Source organism: Mya arenaria, chromosome 10 (genome assembly GCF_026914265.1).
Source record: "Mya arenaria isolate MELC-2E11 chromosome 10, ASM2691426v1".
Classification (NCBI taxonomy): Eukaryota; Metazoa; Mollusca; class Bivalvia; order Myida; family Myidae; genus Mya; species Mya arenaria.
This window is the reverse complement of record NC_069131.1, coordinates 63308523-63333038: the sequence shown is the minus strand read 5'-3', so window position 1 is coordinate 63333038 and position 24516 is coordinate 63308523. Positions and strand designations below refer to the sequence as shown.

Sequence of the window (24516 nt, the reverse complement as noted above, 5' to 3'; positions counted from 1 at the left end):
TTCTGGCTGGTAAATTGGACATTTACATGGATAACGTATTTATTAATTTCTAGTCTTGATGTTCTCTTTTATCCCTGTTCTATTTATAGTGCCATTCATTGTGTTGCTACGTCAGCTAATTTGTCTCGGTTTCCATTTCATATTTCCGGTGCTATGTATCATAAAGGCCTAGTTATTGTAGGTAATTACGTTTGCTAATTTAGTGTTTCAACAGTTCAAACATGTATTTGCCAATAACGATTTATTATAAGTAGAATGCGCGTGTGTGTATGTTTTTTCCCGCCGAAATAAATGCATCTTATATTATCGAAATAGTTAATTAAATATATAAACCATAATCTTATTTTCAGTAACGTTTCAGTTTGCAAAAGGCTCTTGCATATCACCTCCATGATGCCCTTTGTAGTGTATTTTAATGATGATACAAATTAAACTTTAGATACAATAGAGAGTACTTGGACAACGCCAGTTGCCAAAACATTAAACTACACTAGAGACAAGGTCCAAGGTTTAACAACATTTATCCCCGATATACTTAAACTAAAGATAGCCATAAGGCTCAAAACAAAGTTACTTGCATCAACTAACATGTCCAAAAAATAGTAGGTTGGTAGGACTTACATTTTTTCTATTTTCTGTTTTGAAAACTGGAATTCTGTACCAAACATTCCTATATCTTGGTATATCACTTTTGTAGAAAATTCAAGCATACAAAGGATCACATTTTATCATGGTCTCTCAAGAAATGCATTTGTTTAGGATATAACGACAAACAATCCACAATCCAAGGGCAAACAAATGTGATGGGTCAGGAGAGGAAAATAGGGTCGGTCGGGTAAATGGAAACAATTTTTTTTATTTTTACGCCTAACTTGCATTCAGTTAAATATATATTAAACAACATTAACTATAATTATGTTTTTTATATGGCTTTAAAATTGCAATTGAATACATTTGGCCTTGTGTAAACATTTTGCCACTTGACACGAACCAAACTATACATGTATATTGTTCATGCCTCTTCGATGAAAATATATGTGTTTTAATACGCTTGTTTATAATAGTCGCATCTGGTAAAATAATGCGCTTGCATTTTTAATTAAATATTTATATGAACAACTACAGAAACAAGCTCAGTAGCCGAACGTTTAAACATAAACCCCGTTTAATGGCACAGAGTACGATCACTCTATATTGACAATCCTCGCAAAATAGTTCGGTAACGGAGCAACTATTCTCTCTATATTTCTTGAACATTTATAAACTCTTAGTTTCAATTTCAAACTGCGCTTTAAAGCGATACTATACTAGGTATGAAAAAAGGACAAGGTTTTTCGAGTGAGATTTCAGGTTTATTAGAACACTATTTCATATATGAAATACTTGATATGTTCTACAATCAGAATATCAAGGTAAGATGTGTATAACACACTTTAACGTGGGAAATTGCGTAAAACAAATACGATTTTGGTCGTCACTTATATATACATTTGTATACATCTACGTATTGAAAATCAATGATTTAAAATACATAATCGATATTAAATTTGCTGACGATAAGCTGAAGTACTACGCACGCCACGAACGCGTTTACTAGTTTAATCTTATCTAAAAACAATCAATGATTATTATACTGCTCTGCCTTATACCTTGATGTGTTAAATTTCATCCTATAATTATCATTGCTAAAACAGGGGTTGATCAAGGTAGTTTACCTACACGTCCTAGACATATGCTCTGGCTATAAATGCATTTAGTTCCATAACGACACGACGTTCGAATACAAAAAGTACCAGCACGCGATGAGCTATGTAACAGCAAAGCACGCGCATTCAGATAACTTGTTGCATTGGAAATGAATAAACAAATGAGACACCATGTTTTGTAGTTCACGGCATTTATAATTATCACATATACATATAATTGACATCATGTCATATGTAGGCTTCATACTAAGTATCGTTCAGATAAGGTATAACTATATTCACCTAAACCAGAAAGCTATTAATTGAATGGTGTCCTTCACAACCTGATTAAACAGTTTCTTCGTTGTATTTTTTCTTCGTATAATTGACACTTGTGGCATTCGTTTTTGTGGTTTATAAATTGAAATAATGACATGCAAATTCCTTATTTCTTTTTTGTTTGGATTTGCTGTGTTTCGTCTTGTTGGGTATATACTGTCATTTCCTGCAATGTGCATGCAACACAGCAGACAGCGGTATTACACTTTGAAATCCGCTTTCTATTATGGTTAGCATGTTTAATTCAATATTTACCATATACATTTATAATGCTAATTGTCGAAATATAATGGCATAGTGACATCGACAATCAGATCCCGCTACTGCATTGTAGAGTTATGGCCTCTGGCATGCCTAAATGTGACCAAATTTCCTTTATGGGCTCTTCTCCTACTTGCTAATATCATTAATATCCACTCTTGATCAAAAGTTTGTGGGAAAACCATCTGATCCAAATTTGATTAACATCCAGATATCACACTATTCGCAATAGAGTTATAATCCTTACATTGTAAAACATTGCTTCATTTACCTTTTCCTCTCCCTATCGTGTTCATATATTTACGAAACATAGTGAGAATGCTAATCTGCATAATATACCAGAAACATGTCAGACCGTTTACCCTACTCATTTTGAAATAATGGCCTTTGAAATATAACAATAGGACTTAACTAACCTAGGCCGCTCCCTTTCTTGCGCAAGTGTGATTCAATCTTTACCAAACTTGTTAACAGTGTGCTTTGAGCAAACTAACTCCACAATATTTGATATACAGGTAGATTCTACTGTTCCAACAGGAGTGAAAGTTTGACAAAATACATTTCTGTCCACTCGCTAACTTGAGCGTGTATTGTCCCACCTTCGTGACAAAATTTACGCTGTATGGTACCGTATTCTATATCCTATTTGTATAAACAAACTATATCGCTCACGATTGATTGCCTATCATATTGTAACTTTTTTGTAGAGTTACATAACTCCACACTATATTATTAAACTCATCAAGTTGAATAGTTCAGTATAACGTTGCAGTCAAATCAGTCAATAATTATATAGTTTCTATAACTATCGTCTAACAATGGTCAGAAGTAAAAGACTATTAGGTTTAGTACTTCTTTTGCAAATCATGAAAACATGCTAATAATAATTATAAAAGGGCTACAACATTACCATATAGAGAAATTCCAAAGCAGGCCGAAAAAATAAGGCAAGGTCAAGATTGTATTTCTCAATATATTTAAAATTACTGTATGCCTGTTCTTTCGATAAATTGCGACGTGAAAAAATTGTAAACATTTTTTTTTCGATATGTATTGTGGAAAATACAATAGTTAAATAAAAGCAGGAAATATATAAGATTATGCAGAATGCATTATATTTTTAATTTTGAGTCACGGTCTACACAAATAGTTTAACAGTAATATTGTTTAAGCATAAACTCGCAATTAAAATTAGTGATTTAGAACATCTGTTTTTTCGTGAAATTGTATAACAAATAATTACCGAGTACATTCTGCTTTAACGGCACATAATATTATTGATTTTATCATAAGCTTTGTATAGATTCTCCATTTGCAATGGTCCATCAGTTTATGTTTTTAGGTTCAGAATATACAACATTTCCCGTTGCAATATGTAGATATAAGCAACAGTAACATCAAGTGCAAAGCATTTTGCTGGAATATGTATTTGATATTAAAAATATCGCTGATAAATTAATAAAAGTATCTTTTTCAAAAAGTAAGTTCCGAAAGCAAGACAATATAATGTTCGAAAAAAACATAATTTTCAATTATTCCAAGATACAGCTGTTTTCTATATGTGAAACATTTAATTGTAGCGACGTGTTTGGTGTGTAAGGTGTTTGGTGTGCTTTTTATTGTCGGTTTTAAAAGTTTTTAATTAAATGCATTTGTATGTGTGATTAAAATAATAATTTCATAAAGATATATCAAATTTAGCAAGTATCATTAACACACATTTAGGTGTTGGGTTTGAAATAAGTAATGCTCTATTTTAACACACAAAGCAGTATAAGTTATTTTCTATAGTCTAAAAATGATCAGAAGTAAAAGACTATGAGGTTTAGTACTTCTTTTGCAAATCATGATAACACACTAACAATAATTATATAAGCGCCACAACATTTTTAGCAACACCGGTCTGTTCAGCAGTAAAACCTTATTTGACCAATGACTAAGGGTGTAAATTGTGTTAGTTTGGCACTGTAATAATTAAATTAAATAACCGTCAATGTCAGCTTAAGTATATTTTTAAATCAGTCAGAAACCTTCCTCACACATTTATCAACTTCTTGGTTAGATAATAATTGCTATGTAATAGTTAAGAAGAGAAAATGCTTAGCAAACGCGAACAATCCTCTTTAACGTGGAGGAAAGGACATTTCTCGACATTAATTAAAACAAGAGTTTTAGTTTCCGCTGTGCATGTGTGTTTAAATTGTACAAATATTAATTTGAATTTCTTGCAAAATTATATTAAAGATCAATTAAGATGTTTTGGATGCCGTTAACTACCAACCCGATGGGTAGGCCATCGTCGACAACGACACTAAGACTATAACTATGCCTTGTCGCTTTTCTTCGAAAAACAGATATAACACATAATGGTATAGTTTCGGTCAGTACATGCACATAACCACCAAATAAATGACCCACAGGTTTAAACATACTAAACATGGACATGATAATGTTTTTTTCCGTTCTTTGTGTTACCTGTTATTACAGTTTCACATATGCCCCCCAAATACTCCTCATTACTTTTTTAATATATTTCAATGTAAATATGACATAATGGTAATTACGTCATTTGACACATATTGTGATAGGTTTTCATAATATTACTATGATTCAGTAAACTTTATTTTAACAAGTAAAGAATAGTATTGCCATCTGTTAACAATCTGATCAATTGTCCCTTTCAAACCCAAATTTGGATTGCACACTCCTGTCAGTAGGCGACGTGCAAATTGAAGTACATGTCGACTTAGTCTTGTCGGTGATACTCAGACTTGTAACAATCGTATAGTCGGCACTCTCAGTATCACGCGAATCATTTCTGCGTCTGAACTGTGAGTGCATTTCGTTTTCATAAAATGAAGAACTCCTTCTCTTTCTTAGAAGTCTATTGTAAACTCGGATATAGCCAAGTTTCACTTCGGACCTTCTCAAGGCGTAGATAACAGGGTCGCAGAGTGTGTTCAATATGACTAACAGGAACAGAATGGCGTTAACTAAGAGCAATTTGTCGATAGCAGCTGTAGTCATTTTGGAAAAATCGGGTCGTAATATGTACAGTACGGTGTGGTATAATCCTATTGGGCACCAACAAAGTGCAAATGTTCCAATTATTAGGAATGTTGTGACAATTGCTTTCATTGAATGGGAACTTTGTAGCCGATTATGGCGGTCATCACGAACGAGTTTCCTCACTTGATAGCAGATCCGTGTGTAGATTATCAAAAGTCCGACCAATACGACAAAAATGAATATGACAATGACAAATTCGTAGTTAAATGTTGTTCTATTCACAGTATTAACATGATCACAAAATGTTGTTTCTTCTTTCCGAAAGCTAGGTAAACTTACAAATAAATCCAACACTCCGCAGAAAATACTTATCGCCCACAAAGTTGCAATGATGAATCTCACTTTCCGCTTGGAGAAGAAGCGATCGTAATACAAGGCCTGCATGATGGCGACGTAATGGTCTACAGCCATCAACACAAGGTTGAACAATGTTGACGTCAGCGCAATATTGAGGAACATCCGTCTCAGAACAGGCGTGCAAGGGTGAAATTGATTGTTAAACATGAATATATCATGAAGAACACAGGAGAGTATCACCATGATATCAGACACTCCCAAGTTGATTATTAGAGTGTTATACGGTGACCATCGCTCGCGAGGAACGTTTAAAGTAGCTAATATTGAGAAAACATTTGCTAAAAATCCGAAAACTATCAATATTAGCTTCATGATCTCCGTGGGCTCTCGATAGCCTTGATAGGTACCGCTGTTGCTAAACGTCTTGTTATCAAAATTTTCTGTATCATTATTCACAACTGTCAAAGTCACCAAAGGGATTATGGACGTTGTTATATTGTACATATTTCTTTTTTTTCTTAGTGCATAGTTGTTTTGCTTTGCTGGTAAAATGTTCCCTATGTAAAATTGTTTATTTATCCGGTTTACCTTCTAATGGCCTGTTACCTTCGCGTAGTTCAACCCACTCCATTGTCATTTATGAAGCCACTCTTATTAACCTTTCCTGTAGTTGTTTACGACTTATTTAATTTTATTCTGTTCGTTCAAACTACTACTTGTTTGTTCATCCTTATTATGTTACTTTCTTATTTACATTCAGTTCTCATATTATACTAATTTTTCTTCACTATCACTTTATCCTCCTTATTAACACTGTCACTTTATATTCCTTACTTCTATTATAGTTTAATGTTCTTAATCCCACGTCACTTGATTTTTCTTCATCGATTAAATATTTGTTTCTTCAAGATTCTATTAAACATCCATTGCATTTCGAGTCCTTTATCTTGTAAATACTCTGATTGCTGCCGTTATATTTCCTATAATCCTTCGTGCTCTCTCCTGGAAATAAACAAATGTATTTGTCTTGTATTGGTTCTTCTAAAATGAATATTTGATATCCATGCGGCTGCAAAATATAATTCATAAATCGGAAAATCAACGTTTAATCCTGAGATCGTCTGTTGAGTATATATACAACGACAATATGATGAGAAAGGTTAGGGTAATAGAAGAAAGTATTTAAAAGGCAGTAACTGAGTTTTGCGTTCACGACATAAAAGTGCAACAAATAATTTGCGTTGGTCTGATTTTACGCATAGAACCATGGATTTAATTTATAATCGTATGTGTTGGGTATAACAAAAACACTTTTACGTAGGTAACGTAACGTACAGTCGCCATGACGATGTAACGTCTGACCTGTAATTGTCAAAATGTTGGCTGTCAGTTTGAGACCTGCGTGGTAAATGCTTGGTTTGATACTGCTGATTTGCTCTTATATTTTGTCTATGGTTTTTATTCGACTGAGACAAAAACGTATCCAATATGAAGAGAAATTATACAGAAATGTTTTGAATCCATATTTCCAAAGACAGTTAGTGTGTTTGATACATTTGACTTTAGACCATGTTGTAGATATTGTTATTGAATATTCCGAAAGGTCAACTTTATTCAAATGAAACAAAGGGTTTTTGTTGTGTAATTGATTTCATACTAATCCTACGTGCTAGTGTAGATAATAATTATGCAAACATATCAAATTAAAACACTAGAAAAATAACCATCAGCTTCATAGATTTGAACGTGACCCACTTTACTACAATTTGCTATTGCAGATTTTACTTAGAAGTTATAGTTAGATGACACGAAGTAAATTCTTAATGAATCAGAATTGACAGAGTGAGCGTAGCGAAGGAGCCCTTCTTATTCTTTAAGAAATTACTTCAGGTCATACCACTGACTTACAATACTCATTGCCTGATAACGCAAATTTTGACACAATAAGTGTGCATCGGATGATTGCTGTAGGCAGTTTTTTAAACACCCGCGAAAGGTGAAATTCTTAATAATTAAGTCTAGTACTTAATGATTGCCTTCAAAAAATTTTTATTGTCTTAAAATGTAGGTTGCTTTCGAAATTAAATAGTATTATTTCCAGTAAGTAATTCATGATCGATAATCATAAACAATCACGTATTTTACCAATATTTGTATGCTACATTTTGGTACTTAAAAAGGTCACAGTTCACTGGTCAATATCGATCATTATCGGACTACACTGACCAATATTTTTTTGTTCTGTTTAAACAAATATAAAAAACGTTTTAATCATTTCCATATATCTACATCACTAACAGCTATTTCTCGGTCACATGCTTATATAATTCCGCGGACAGTTCCAAGGTGGCTACATTTATTGAAAGTATAGGGAATCGTTTCCGGTATAAAGATTGTCAGACATTCTAATAAAGTAATGTGATAGAACAAGTAACAAAATTCTTGCCAAGATGATACAACACCTCAACAACAGTTAGAAAGATCTCTGTTGTTATCAATCATATCAAATTAAGCTGTCACAGCACATACTTTTGTGCCAAAAAGCGTTAGTAATGCTATTTAAAATATATCAGTATATGTTTGTTGTTTATTCTTAAAAGTCAGTAAAAAATGAACAAATTAAAAAGAAGTGTTGCGAACATGAACTTCATGTAGTATGATAATTTGTGTTTGTTAAGTTGTGTTTTACCTGTTGTATTATGTGCCTATTGCATTGTTGCATGTTTTATTGTGTGTTCCTTAATGATTGAGTAATTGTGTGGTACTTGTTGTGTGTTGTATCGTGTGTTTGTTGTTGTATTGTGTGTTCATTTTTTTGTTCAATTCTGTCCGTCTTGTATTGTGTGTTTCTTTTCGCTTGTTGCATTGTGTGTATTCTTGTTGTTTGATGTATTGTGTATTCTTGTATCATTTATTGTTAGTGTTGTATTGTGTACATTTTTTGTGATAATCTTCAGATTTACAACATTGTTTTTCGGGTCATTAAAAACGAACGTAACCGGTATGTCCCTGTTATTGCAATTTGATTATTATCATATTTCCTTGCCAAGCTGTATAAACTCGTTAATGTTATTGTTTAGAAGTAAAACAACATTATAATAAAATTGAAAAAGAGTGTGTATTAGACAAAACTTGTATATGACTTGTTATTTAAACTGAAAAAAAAATCAATTAAATACCAGTCTAAGAGCAATAAAAATAATAAGCTAAATGTTAATAACCTAACTAGCAGTTTATGATATTGGGTTATAGATATAGTACATCAGTTACAAAATACACAATTCAGAAAGAAACATATCAACATATTTTATACGGTTATTTTGAATATTATTATTATTATCATTATTATTATTATTATTATTTTAATTATTATAATTATTATTATTATTATTATTATTATTATTATTATTATTATTATTATTATTATTATTATTATTATTATTGTAATCATTGAGATTGTTTTTGCTTTGGCCCGCTTATTACAAATAAGAAAAAGCAGACATATGTTTGCATTTCGTGTCTGTGAATGAACGTAAATCATTCCAATTGGAACTGTTCTCTTAAATTAGATGTCAAGAAGTAGGACATTTGCCAGCCACTCGTGATATATTATGAACACAATTTGTCTAATTGTTTTAGAGCATATGTCGTATAGGCGATCAAAAGCTTATCAAGGATTCTTAGTTGAGACGATAATATGTGTCTTCGTATTTTGGGGATCAGTACTGATTTCTAAACATATCAATAGACAGAGTGGATTGTACACGTTATCGACTAAAGTCTAAACAAACGAATATAGAATCGATGCACACTTTACCGATAAATAAACTCTGTATCAATTGAAAGGTCCAGCAGGTTGGACCATTTTATAATTATACAATGAAAATTTCAGGGACTAAGTCATACCGGTGCCTTAAGTTGTATTATGGTCGTTGTTACATCTAAACATAGTCATGTGCTCAGTTGTTATAGCAATGGGAGTTAATGATTAAGATCGGAATACACTTTATCTTGAAGTGTAATTATACAACTGTAGGTGAGTAGGTGAACGTCCGGTTAGCGCAGTGGTTAGCGCGACCGCTTCTAACCTCTAGGCGATGACCGAACCAATTGTCTTAAAACTATCAATAGTATGGAAAAACGTATTTTCGATATAAACTGTCTGCATGGTAATCTAAATGGCAAAATATATCTGATGAACTAAATTTTAAGTTGCAAATCAAAAATACATATAAACAACCAAACACCTTTATCTTAAATATGTAAAACACACAATTATTCCGCCCTGTGACATCAAAATAACTTTTAGCTTCTAAGCTTTCTTCTCATTTCTGTCTATTTTTTTGTCTTGTGCATATATAACGCGATTATTATTCATATAGTGTTACTCATTCAAATTATTTGTTTATACTAAAGTTGTGTAGAAATTTTAATATCGGAATAAATATTGAACAAACCAATAAAACCTTTAAAAAATATCATCGATGTTTCATTGGTTATAATCCTATTGCACATATTTGATTTTTTGTTGTTCATTTTGTCACAGAGATCACTTTACGTCATTTATCGTCTAAGAAATTTACTTTAACAGCCAGTGTGGTGTGCATCAATTTACTTCCAATTTGTGCAGACGCCTGACTTGAAAAACAAAATGAACAAAAAGTAGTAAGTTTGGTGGCAATGGATTTTAAATGTGCATATTTAACAATGTATATACATTTCAAATATTAACGAAACATGTACCAGTTTCTTTCCCTATACAAGTGATGGGTCATACAAAAAGGTCATAGCATAAAACATGGTTTAAATACTGTGCCTAGTTAAATGTTTTCTCCTAGATTTAATCGTAGGGTCTACATTTAAAATTAAAGCGAACGAGATATTTTTTTGAAATGTTGTCATTTTATTTAACCCGAAAACGAGCGAAAAGCGAAAACTTATATATTTAAAATAAAGAAGAATGATTGTTCGGCATAATTGCCCTTGAATCCATTTTTAACACAATTTCAACTAAATTTCTAATTGACAATTGAATAATTTTCGTTTATTGGTTTAGTTTGAGTAAGCATAGAAGTGATAAAAACAAAACAAAAATATGATTGAAGCGTTTTTTAAGTATGATGATGATTCATATTAAATAAAAAAACACCTGGTTAGAAAAAATGTTTGGAAAAACTGTATTTATGCGTTTATTATGATTAATTTTGGATATTTAAAAAAAAAAGGTAGCATTGGCTGCAATAAAACATTTAGCAGTCTATATTCATAACAATGTGTTGATTTTACCAATAGCAATTGAAACATACATATATTGTGGTTTGTCCAAACCAGTGATTCTTCTGTTACTGATCGCCATCTGTGACCATATATTTGTTTTCAGAAATATAGTTTTTGTCATTATTTGCGTATCATTTCAATCAGAAAATAGCCTTTTGAGCAAAAATACTCTAAATTTAGTGTAACAGCTTGGACAAGCGGCAAATTTTATTTTTGTCATCATAACAAATATTTAGCAGTCACCTTGTTGGCATTTTGTATGAGAGAAAAACCGTTGCCTTTTGAAAATATCTTCGAAGGAAAAGTTTTCATTACAGTCAGAAAACAACCTTTGCCCTCAAATCATAAAAACGTATTTACACGAAGCCGCAATTTTGTTTGAAATGATTAAAACCAATGGTAAACAGGTAGATATATAAAACATCTTACTTCCCTTTACAAAGCAGTACTATTAAACTGAGAAGGAAATTAATTTTCAGTCGTATTTTAGCTTTTGAAAATATAATTGCTACCAACAAAATCTAGTTCGCACAAAAAACAACATATATTAACAAAGTTTATGAAAAGGTGCGGTAAATCCGTGAATTGAAACAAAAGTTTGATGTGGCTTAAAGAAATGTTTTTCATTTGCAATACAGCATGAAACAAATCTTTGCATAAATAAAGATAAAGATCTAGATTGCTTACAAACAAACGACACATGTTTAATGGATTTAATTCATATTTATATTAAGGAATAAAGTGTTTGATGTTCAGGGCTGCACCGGTAAGAAGATAACTCATTTCTGTTGTAAGGGGAAGAGGAATTAACTAGCATTTAATGATGCACATTTTCAGGGTTAAGTGCACATGTACATTTTCTGACCATTTTTCTTTGCCAGTGCCATTACCATACAGGGTGATGAATTTTGCTGATTGTTTATGTCGGTTGTTCGCGGACTATTGATAAGATACTGAAGCATTTTTTGTGCTTTTCCTCCGACATTTCAAAATAGAAAAAAGTCCGTCTGTCAGGTGACCAACTGACTGTAGATAAACATCACGTGGTCTACTAGCCTAATAAACTAAAATTTACCTTGTTTTTGGACCGATTTTTTTTGTGCAAGTGGCAGGATAAAAGCATACCAAATGATACATTGAGAAAGTTTATCTACACTCGATTGTACTTATAAATCAATCGAGTTAGGATGTTTTTACAACATTAATAAACGTCCACAAAACACAGGCAATGAAGGATTTTCAATAGAAATTTCTTTGTAAATAATTGAAACGGTATAGAATGAGATGGTTAATAAAACTTGAGAACATATTTGTGTATACAAAACAGCTCAATTTTCCTAATCACTGATGTCGATGTTGATATCCGAATGTTTTTGATTTTCGTATAATGAGCTTAATGTAAAATTTTAATAAGTTGACGTAAAACATAATTTACATCGTACGTATATTTAAATGATACATACCACGACCAAATATATCCAACACAATCAGCTATCGTCTACTTTATAAACATAACACCCACCTTCTAAAATCCTGGCGCGATAACTGCTCGTTTGAGATTGATCAGCTTGCTCAACTGGTATTTTATAAACAGAGGTTTGGAAATCGGAACTGAGGTGTTCATGAATAATCGGAACAATTAGTATTTGTGAGTGGCACTTGAATAATGTTTATTTTTTTGCACATTTCTATTGCTGGCTCGTAGATATCGCGCTTTTCGGCATGGCAACAAATGAAACAGCGGTTACATATACATATCTTAAATAATTTTTAACTGATTAAATTAATATAAATAGACAAGTGGTAAACAAAATCATTATTATAATAAAACAGAACGATGATTAATAGCTTAGAGTTTCTGTTTTAAACTTCAATGCAAGCCTTTAGACCTGTTAAAAGAAATGTCCATGTATTTAACTTAGTTGTTTATTTTGCTAAGTTGAGTCTGATAGTATATTTTTAGTGTCGTATTTTATTAATTGTTTAAGAGCGCACTTCCTCTCGCTGACGGAGCTCAAAACGTAGTCTAGGTCTTGGGGTTGGTAGTAGGGTCTGTGTGACCGTTCAAGCGTGAAATAATAATCGTTTTTCCAATTAACCCCTTAAAACGTCAGCACGGATTGGGATATATGAACCTTAACCTAGATTCAGGGAATCTAATCGTTACTTTTGACAACAGTATATTTTCAAAGTTAATGTTAATCAACGTCCAAAATATATTTGCATGGTTGCATTCACGTGGCTGTCCGTCATAATTCGTAAACCAATATTATATAATGGTTCATTAATAATATTAAAACAATAATAGTAGCAAAAATATTGAAACTTAACATTAAATTAACAAGTTTGAAAATGTTAAACAACTATTTAACTTATTTAAACGAATAGACTGCTTTTATTAGCAACATTCATTATAGCTATTGATAACGGTAACGATAAATCTATCTTGGCCTTAGTCGATACTATGATTATTCTTAATTACCTCAGCATAAGACTGTGTTATAAACATATTCAATGACATTTAACAAACGATTTGTGACCCGTGTACCTCGTAATATCGCAAGTGTTTCTGACACATATTACATTGTTATTTTGTATATTAAATGTAAATATTTCCTATTTCAATTCACAATTGTATATATAAAAATGGTAGAAGGGAACGTATCATTACATTTCTGTTCTACAAACAAGATTTTCCGATATTTTCATGCCTATCGGCCTTAAACGAAAAACCCTCTGAAGAAACGTTCGACTAAATACAGGTACTTTCCTAAGAACAGTAGCAAATTCATTCCACTAATTCTACCAATTAGTAATGTAATCAAAGTATGAAATCAAACATACAATATGTCATTCAATATATATTGTGAACCACAATTTTGAAAAGTTCAAACAACTGATGGAAGCCTTTTATCTACAGCTTTTATAACATAAATTACACAGTGAAACAACATGTGCGAAACTATCGAAAAACAAAAAGTATGTGTTTACAGGGTATAAATTAGTAAAAACAATTTCGCACCCAGAAGCAAACCAAATCCAGATACATGCTACATGAGAGACAAGGGCCTGAACAGTGAAACAGTGAAACATTACTACATGCCATATATTAAATGACTACGTTTCCATTCCAATCCATTCTATATTTTAGATTTAAAATGTTTCATAAGTTATAAAAGTAAACAGACAGTATCTCTGCAATTGCGTTTTGAATTTAAAATACGAATTATAAATCGAATAAACATGTATTTTACATGATAAGTGATAATTGTTCAAACACTTTAGTCACATATTATTGTTATTGATAATATGTGAGATGCATAGGTGTTACCGCAAAGCTTTGAAGTATGTCTGAGTGTTTAAATTAGTTGATGTTTATCTTTCAAATTTAAATGCCTTCTTTTTCAGAGGAAGTATATCTTGAAGATTGAAAGGTCGCAGAATTTTGTGACATTTGTATGCAACATTAAAAATATTATGTTTTTTTGCACATTTTACAATTGTTACTTTAGTTAATGTTAACTTATAATTGTCAACCCCTAATTCTGATAATGAACTTTATAATGAACTGTAAAATAAATGATTTGACACCTTTTTTAATTATTGTCATGGAGCGAGCCATTTTATGCGTAAATGCATGTAAACTAGTCATATAAGACTACTGACAAAACATTTGATTGCATGTTTATATATTTAAGTTCAAAAAATGATGTTTTATACATTTTTCCTGATCCGTTAGTAACGGTTTTAGTCATAAAACATTAATTTTGGAACGGAAATATGAAAATCTGCAATCAGATCTTTTGTTAGTTTTTCTTTTATCTCATCTTGGTTATCAGATATTTACGCAAAATTTGCTCATTCCAAATAAAAAATAGGAACAAGAAGTTGGATAAACGGTAAATCTGTCAGAGTGCAGCTTTTAGAAATATACAAAAGTTGTAATGCCTGCCTCTCGAGACAAAGTCATTCTACTTCATATAAGTCATATTAGGCTGTTTTTTTTACTCTGTTATCTTATCTCGTGTGCCCTCATGTTATCATATATGCATAACCTGAGTGTAATAAAAATGTCTGTATTGTATGTCGTATTGTATTGTTAATATATAACCCTGGCTGTTAAACGCCCTATAAAAAATATTTAAAATACTAGATATTCGAAAAAAAAACACTAGACTTTGAAATGTGTTCTTAAATTATACGTTTCCACTGTTAGGGTCTCTTGGATTCAATGGTATGTGTTAAATTGACAACACATCTTCTTTCACGAGCGTGTTTTAAATGTGTATATGGTAGGATGCAGTGTTGATATAGTTAAATTATGTTATTCTTCCATTAATCTTTCTATTTTAGTGTGGGAGAATTGTATAACAGGTTATAGTTATTCCGTTATTTTATATACATAATCCGCGTTTGACCATTAACTTGTTGAGTTTGTTGTAATTTAAGTTTTTGTTTGTATGCATCAATATGTGGCTACAGTGTTGCCTCATAGAGTCCATTCATGATTGAGTATCACAATTAATTTTATTTCAAATGTTCACACATACAAATATATATAGTGTATAAATATAAATCAAGCCTTACAATTAACATTGCAAAATAATATCACTTGATAAAGTTAGAGTATTTTATATGCCATCGTGGCATGTTCAAGCAAATTGAGTTTTATTCTCTATTCTTTTAAAACACCAATTTCATTAGAAGTTTCACAATCGTTTAATTCAGATACTTACTGGCGCGGATAATGGTGATCGAGGTGGTGTTGATGATGTTAGTTAGTATGCATGTTTTATGGGTTTTATTGGTTATGTTATTCACGTCTATAAGTATTGGCTTCATTGATTGTCATGTTTATTAAAAAATATATACATCACAACAGTGTAACAAGATGTGTAATGTACAAAATATTTCTTGCACTATTATAAGAAAGAAACGTTCAAAATACATTAAAATATCTCGAATATTACACATCAAAACGATAGACGGCTTTATCTGCTGAATGGTGATTTTGCTTTGTGGAAACCTTTGACATGCATTAAGATGGTGATATTATCTAATGCTTTGTAAGCAAATGCTGAATTGTGAATTATAAATGTGTTGCTCGACAGACATGGTATCGAATATCCTATTGTACGAGCTTTCTTAAAAGGGAGCATTTAGGTTAATTATAAATATGGCGGCCTCTTGTTTATGAGAATTATGAGGCGTAGGTTATGGTAAAGTAATCAATCACACGATTAAATACAACAAACTCAAAACTAAAATACATAATACGATAGAAGGACAGGCCAAGACAAAAGTGCAATCCCTAATGAAGTATTTTCAATTAAGTATAGTGGGGTCATTTTATCAACGAGATTTCTTTAAAATATCATATGATCAAAATTTTTGGTGAGATATTATTTCGCGTTACAAACCCAAAATCCAATATTCTTATCTTAAACATTCCATGTGAGCTTTTGGTTTCGAAAAACTCAGAAATTGTTTTCGAAAAAGCGATCGTACAATACGTTCGTTCATAATATTGATCCATTGACTATTTTAGGATGGTATGGCAGGTAAGAACTATTACATAGAAGGTTATATGATTTTGCTATTTGACTTTGTAATGCCAGTAAACAAGTGCATACCTATATATTAAGGACGTTTAAGCTTTAGTTTATATTTTATTATTAAAACTAGTTTCAGGTGTATGATACTATATTTTTTGTGTGTCAAAATATAATATTACGCACCACTGAGGGTCCCATGACATTATAAGGATTCGCTTGTCAACCTTAACGGTGTATAAAGATAGATTCATAAGAAAATTTTCTGGTAGGTAAAAGGTTATATCAACATGTGTACGCGATTTTGCTGGTTCAATGTTACACGCTTGTGCGAACATGTTCGTTCATTCAACCCTTTAAGACAATAACAAAACTTTATTGCTTGTAATATCAAGTTCGAATAATGTCCACAATTGCATATTAAAAGTATATTCATCTCTAATGAATATTGTCACCTTTGCGTGGGGGCTGCCAAAATAGTTAACATTGTACGTATCCGGTTCTTTGCATCAGCACAAGGCTACGTTATTGATTTCCATTTGTTAATACTCTTCAAAACCAGTTTTGCTCACCATTCAAATGTTCTGATATGCAACTAACAACTATTAAGTGTTTATTTGTAGTCTGTGTTTTCCTATATTCACATGTAATGATATTTTATCTCATATTCCAGAATGTATTCATTGAATATGAACCATATTACAGCAGGAAATGAACAAGGACATTTTATACTGTGTTCTTATTAGCAATTATTCGATTTATATCAGACACTTATGGCAATTTGGAAAACCCATATTTGAAATGATTTACTTTCCATTAATTCAAATTAAGCAAAGAGCCAATAAATACTTTTCCGATATTTAGTCTTAAATTAAAATATAAGATGTGGCCTTGTTAAATCACATCATATAAACTCAACAAGTGTTGCACAATGTTGCAAGACAATAAACTGAGATAACATACATATCAAAATACTTTAAAACGGACCATACAATACAGTAGCTCACTATGGGGGACTGACGTGCGTGTAGGGTTGTAGACAAGTTAACGAGTACACAATCATGACATACAAATCTATTTTGCGATACAAGAAGGCGTAACACGTGCATTTAGACAAAGCGTCTTTGTATTAAAGCATACCGTATTATGTTATTTATCCAATCATAATTATGATAAGCCAGGACTTTACGTTAGGGGGTGGGCCCATTTGGCCGCTACGTGGGGCATGCGCCTCAGTCCCTTAGAACTCCGAAAAATGGCTCTAAAGATTCAGACATATTGACATGAAAACACCTTATTTTGTGCTTGTGGGCAAAACATTTCCCTGGATACTCAAAAGATTATACTGGCAAACGGAGTACCTAAACCGGCAAATAACGATCGTTTTCTTCAATAGTAAAATACTATTGAAATGGTTGCCAAATTAATATGCTCTATATATATAAGCTTATGTAAACATTAATCTACCTTACTATTCTAACATATATTTCTGATATTCCAACTATTCTGTGAAACACTGCTTAATAATACGTGTGTAGAATCGCAGATATAAAGATATGCTTTAAGGTAGCCAATACTGATAGTATTTGCGAAACATTAAATAGCATTAATTTTAGCTTTATACGCTCTGTTGTGGCCCTATAACCTTGATATTCACCACAGTGGCGGTAAGGAGTTGTGAGACCATAGTGTTCGGTTACATAGTATATACCTGTCACATTTAACAATTGCAGAACAGAAGTTGATGAATTGTACCTTTCATTGAAATGCTCAATTGCTTGTGTGTTCAACATGTTCATCGGTTATTACTTTTTACTTCTAAGGCCACTTTATTGTTAATATATCTACTCACTTGGTCGTATTTGAAGCTACCTTTTTATAGTCATATCTCAACCTTTCATAATAAAAATACCAATTAAGTCGCTGTATACGATGCTATTTCTCTTCAACCTTCGGTTCAAACTGTCATTTATCTACTTTTCTCTGCTGTGTAACTTTATCCGTCAAAATATGTTCTCATCCCGTTTTGTTGTTTTTATTGCCATTTTATTCGTTATATCTTTATTTGTATTTTTATTATTCTTATTCTTACTGTCACTCTTTCCTCCTCATTGTCTTTGTGAATTAATCATTCTAATTTATATTGCTGTCTCATTCCGTTTCATCACTTGTTCTTTATGACAGGTATATGTTTTTGTTCATTACTATTATACGGACATTTCATAACTTTCCTAATCCTGCAATCCGCTAACACTCAGGGCTGCAGACCGTGTATTTTCTCTCAGTTGTTTGTGTGCTAACAAAGAACTGTCCTGAAAAAAAATCAAAATGCTTGTCGGATTTCCCAATTATTGTTCGTTCAAATAATAACATTTGACATCCATGAGGCTACATGATATGATTTATGAGTCTGGTTTTTACCTTTTGTATTCTGAGAGTGTCTGTTGTAAATATTTACAAGTATACTTGAGACAATACGATTAGCTGAGGGTGTTAGTAATAGAAGAGAATATCAAATAGGCAGATTTTTGCGTTCACATAATAATGTGCGTTACATTTTGGAATATTCACAAAGGAGTAGAGAAACAAACGTTTAAGACTTTTGACAATGTTTAAAACAGCTGCATTAACGAGCATCTGTTTATTATAAAAATGCCCCCTAAAAGCCAGATTTAACTTAGTGTATGTTAAATGTTTTAAAAGAGGCGTTCAAAAAGCACATTTTTTGGCATATGTATATAATAATGCTTATTAATGTTTTATTAAGCGGGATTTTAACACAACTCTAAAATCATGATACTTGACAGATAATCTGCACTTTATATCCAACATTTAATTTTGATGCACTTACCATTTATAGAATATAAAATTTTCAACCACTATGTGTCAATTTAGATTGAACACCACAAACGACCTCAACTGATGTATGATTTCGACGTTACAAGAAAAACCACTATGGTTTCATTGAAAGTTACAAACTTAAATGTAGAAATAAATGGTATAAATAATTATCTATTCGTTCCTTTTTCCAAAATCTTCACGTTATGCATGCCACTGAAAATACACTGTGTAAGGCATGCAACTGACAATATACTGTGTTCAACGACTTAATGCCTATATTTTCCTTTTCAACTAAAAAAATAACTTGCCTAAACAAGAACACAATTGCCTATGAGTTTCATTGAAGGAGATAATTCCTATATATTAAAGCGATTTTTAGACAGATACATAATGTTTAAAATAGAAAAAAAGGAATTGTTATAAGACAATGCCAGATTGGATTTCATAAGATTGTCATGAACGTTATCAGTTACTTACTTTCAACCAATTTATCAATCATATATCCATTAAGAATTGCCATCATGTGTCAATGTCCTTCCGACATTTCATTATATTAGACCATATTGTTTTTAAAATTATACGCAACGAGCTCAAAGCGCGAGTTATGATTACCATCAAGCTTACATGATAATTAGTAGTGTGCGTATATTGACATATTGTTGTTTTTTATATGTTCGCTAGTTATTGCACAATGGCTTCTGATAATTATGAGAAATAATACAAACCTAACACAAACCAAGATATGTTTCTATATGTTAAATGTGTTCTTTATACTTACATGTATGTATTTCATATCAGGTTGTCATCTGTCTCCACCTAGATAATATCCGGACTTATACCGCTATGGTTTGTCTTGAATCATAACACACTAACACAGTAAACATATTTAGGTTTAAAATCAAGAGGTTTTTTACCCTGGCGAGGTAAAAGAAGAAGCGTATGTTCTCAATAACAAGCTCATCAATCAACAACTTGGCGTTGTTCTAGTTCTGATTTGTTTCTTAATACAATGACCTTATTGAGAAAACTATTTATTTTCTTTTTTAGAGATATTAAAACAAGATACTATATCAGAATTGAAATGAAGATAATTTCGTTGAATTATAACTAAAAGTATCATTACATACATGAATTGAATAATTTATGTATTTATATTCATTGCATGCAATGATATATCGTTGATATACAAGTGAAATACCCAACTAAAGGCGTAGGAAGCTATAAAAACATGGACATATGAAATTTACGAATGTATACATTATACACATCAATATATACCAGCATAAAACACATGATTAATACCAACATATGAAGAGCTACCGACTTAGAATTAAATAACAACACAACAAAGACCACCCGGGCTTAAAGACGACTTATATGTTTATCACATGACATGTAATCATTCCATGATAATATATAATACAACCAGGTTTCCCCTGCATGATATATGTAAAACAGAAATGATAAATTTATCAATTTCTGATGTTATTGGAAATACCAATTATTTCGTTACAATGCTCCTCCATTAAACGAAAAATATATTATCAGAGTATTCAAATGTTATATTTATTGAAATTACATTTTAACATTCGGATGAAAGCATGTTTTCAATTACGTCGTTCTCGGATATTTATATTTAATTAAATATTATCATCGCAAATAAACTCTTTGGTACACTCATGTACACGGTACATAATATACCACATCAAGATATTGTAACATGTTATCCGTTTAATTTAAAAGTGAACTATTAAATGCAACGAAGCATATCTAGTGATTATAAAACACTAAGTTGCTAATATACTCTGTTAGACATATACTGATAACATAAACCTAAACATTTTAGACATTAAGCGTATTCCTGCTTAGTATCATGGGTAATTGTACAGTGACAAAGGTAAATATTTTTACTTTTATAGTAATAATAACAATTGTAATTCTAAACAAATGCTAAACAGAAATTAATGGTTTCGTGTTATGCATATTGACGCCAAAAGGAGTATTAACACAATGACTGCCATTTTAATAATGAGTACATTGATGGTTTACAAATCATGCGACTAAAAGAAACTGAATCACGTTTCAACAAAATCATGATGTTATCGATATTTGTGTTTTTGTCTATTTATCTCAACCACTATCAAATATGATAACAAAGTAATCCCATATTTAATTATCACAATCAATAGCGTCAACACTACCGCCAAAAAGGCATTGATCGTTTGAATGAACAAAAATAATTAAACTAACATCCTACAATTAATATAAATCAAAGTATACCTGCTGTTCTAAAAGCACTTTAAGTATCCCAAATTTTCATAATCGAATTTCGTTTTAAATCAAATATATGTTCGAACGAAGTACCATGAAAGTGGATTGCGACTATTTTACCACTGGGATTTAAAAAAAAAGTTTGTCTTAATCCATGAATTATCTTCAAACTTATATCCGTCTTTTATCATATTAAGACTCCGATTTACAATAATACAATTAATGATACCTTATCAAAATGGAGATACCATCGCAGTTTGTCGTATTATTTTCAGAACAATCGACAATCGTGTGTGTAAAGGTTTGTCAAGTAACAGTCAACTAAAGTCAATGAACGGTTGAATTTGTTCTTTGTTCTACTTTTAAAATCATCTTGAAAACTTGAGTGTTTTTTACATTAACACAGAGGCTTTTAAAGCAGTAAAGATGTTTTGACTGAATTGCTAACACATTCGAAGGCTTGGTATTTGCTTTTTTTGTTTCAGTCAGGCGTCTGTAATAATTGATAACCGATGCACACCACATATCTTGTCAAGGTAAATATCCTAGAAGACAGTAAAAATAGCTTTCATGTAAAAATGCTTCCTAGAGTTTACAAAGTAAACATGCATTTCATTGTTACTAATATAGTAATAAAGTCTAGTTAGAAATGGATTTATTCGTTCATTTCGTAGTGATGAAATATTAACAACGATGCGATATATTTGCATTTAAACTGTTGCAGCAAAAACATGTTTATGCACGGATTTTCTCTACTTTATTATTATTTACTTTCAAATTTACATAATTCACACAATTTCACAATTTACATATTCAACTCCATGTTCATTTAGAAAAGGCTTATCTAGGCAACAAGATTTTAAAAGGTTTAAGACAAACATTTGTTTAGGTTATTTTTCAAATTTTTATTTGGAAATTCCCCTAAAATAAGACCATAAAATGATGTTTAATGCATTTGCTATAGCACAATTTTTGCAGTTTTAAAACATGTTAATGAGAAACTATTTTGAAAGTTGACTGCTTTGAAATGTTTTGTTAATTCAAGTTGTAGGACGTTTAATCTTGTAAAATAGTTAATACTATTAAATGTTTTACTTAGCTCATAGGAGTCTAATATATACCAAAATTATACTTGTTTAATTTATACAAAATTTATACAAAGTTTAGTTTTTACCAAGTTTATACTTGGTTAATTAATAACAATGTTATACGGGTTAAATTCATACCAAGTTTATTCAAAGTTTAATGTATGCCGAGTTTATACTACTTAATGCGTACCACGTTTATACTAGTTGGAGTTTAAAAATTGAGGATAACGTATATAATCCAGTGAAACTGTCTTGCACAACAATTCTTGTAATGGTGAACCAATTGAAGAGTTTTGTTACATAACTGAAATGAAAATCAACATTGACAAATCCACAAGTATTGTATTCATGCGTGGTGGACAACTTAGAGAAATGGTACTATAAAGGAAACCAAATTGACGTTGTTTCATATTATAATTATCTTGGAGCTTTTTTACCCCTACATTATCATTGACTAAAAAGCGAAAAGCTCTTAGACTGCAGGCCACAAAGACAGTTTCAAATATTTATGCGTTTCAAAAACGTTTCGGATACTTCCAATTAAACGACGCATTCAAACTGTTTGATTCGATATTTGCACCAAGTCTGCGTTATTCATCTTGATTATGAGGATAATGTCATATTGGAAATATATTCATACAAGCTTTTGTAAATATATAGCGTGTCTAAATCGAAATATTTGTAATTGTCTTGCATTAAGCGAGTTTGGAAGACTTTCTGTAAAAATGATATATATGTCGCGTTGTGTATTGGACAACATTGATAAACATGCCTAACAACAGAGCAGTTAGACGAGCATGGTTTCGCTTTGCATGGATAGCTGGCGGAGTTGGAAATAGCACAAACTTTATTGCACTATTTAAAAGCAAACTAAAAGACTGTGCATTGCAGAAGATGCAGGAATTTGTTGGATCTTCACCGAAAGCACTGCACTACAGACATTAAACAAGTCTTTTAAACTCAGAAATGTATATTTCCTTGGATCTACCATTTATGTTGAAAAATACATTTTCTAATTTCCGCTGCTCTTGTCGTGTATTACAAATTAAAAAAGGCCGAAGTCTTAATCAAACGTCAGCGCACACAGGGCGGGACACAAATTCAACGACGTCATTTCAAACGTGGCGTTACATGCACATGCAATTTTTATTTCAATTTATAGCATTACATAAAAAAGCAAAATAGTTTGTTTCAGTGTAAGATAGTTCACCTTGTGAACACCAAAAGTGAATATGCTTTGCCACTCGTGAAATGTGAATTTCGGTGTTCACTCGGTGAAATATATAACGATCTTACACTGAAACAAAAACAATCCACTATGAACTTGATGATGTAAACCTGTAATAAATGCACTAATGAAAATACATATAAAACATCGTATTCATATCTAAATGGAACGTACCTTCATCAAATATATCCAACACAATCAACTGTTGTCTTTGTTATGAACATAACACACACGTTCTAAAATCGTTGATCTGCTTTCAACGCAAAGTGTTCCTGGCAAGGTGACTGCTCGAATAAAACTGAGCAAAGCTGCAGCTCAACTCGTATCACATGAACAGAGGCTTAGGAAACCCGGTGCGTTTGTATCTATGAATGATAGCAAACAAAGGTAGTTTATACCGGTAATTGAATAGCATTTAATTTATAAGATTTTTGTTTTGTTTCTTTTATTGGCTCTTACTTTTGTCGCTGTTTTTTGGCATGATACATTGGAGATGGTTGGTCGAGAATTTGGTATCTCATAAAACTTATATCTGATTGTTAACTGATAGTATAACCGTTATTTGCATCATTTCAAACCATGATCAGCTTGATAATTTCTTAGTGTGT

General features: G+C 31.5%; 1 protein-coding gene across 1 annotated transcript; it reads right to left on the bottom strand.

Moving 5' to 3' along the window:
- Positions 1 to 1346: 1346 nt before the first annotated feature.
- LOC128205392 (melanocyte-stimulating hormone receptor-like) lies at positions 1347 to 24219 on the bottom strand. Its single transcript, XM_052906975.1, has 2 exons — positions 24083 to 24219; positions 1347 to 6653 (listed from the first exon to the last, which is right to left on the bottom strand). The coding sequence occupies exon 2, from the start codon at positions 6153 to 6155 to the stop codon at positions 4953 to 4955; it is 1203 nt and encodes a 400-aa protein (XP_052762935.1). The 5' UTR covers positions 6156 to 6653; positions 24083 to 24219; the 3' UTR covers positions 1347 to 4952.
- Between the last annotated feature and the right edge of the window lie 297 nt (positions 24220 to 24516).

What these genes read in the sequence shown, in the direction of transcription:
- LOC128205392 (XM_052906975.1), bottom strand. Translation starts at nt 6,155, where the DNA reads ATGTACAATATAACAACGTCCATAATCCCTTTGGTGACTTTGACAGTT.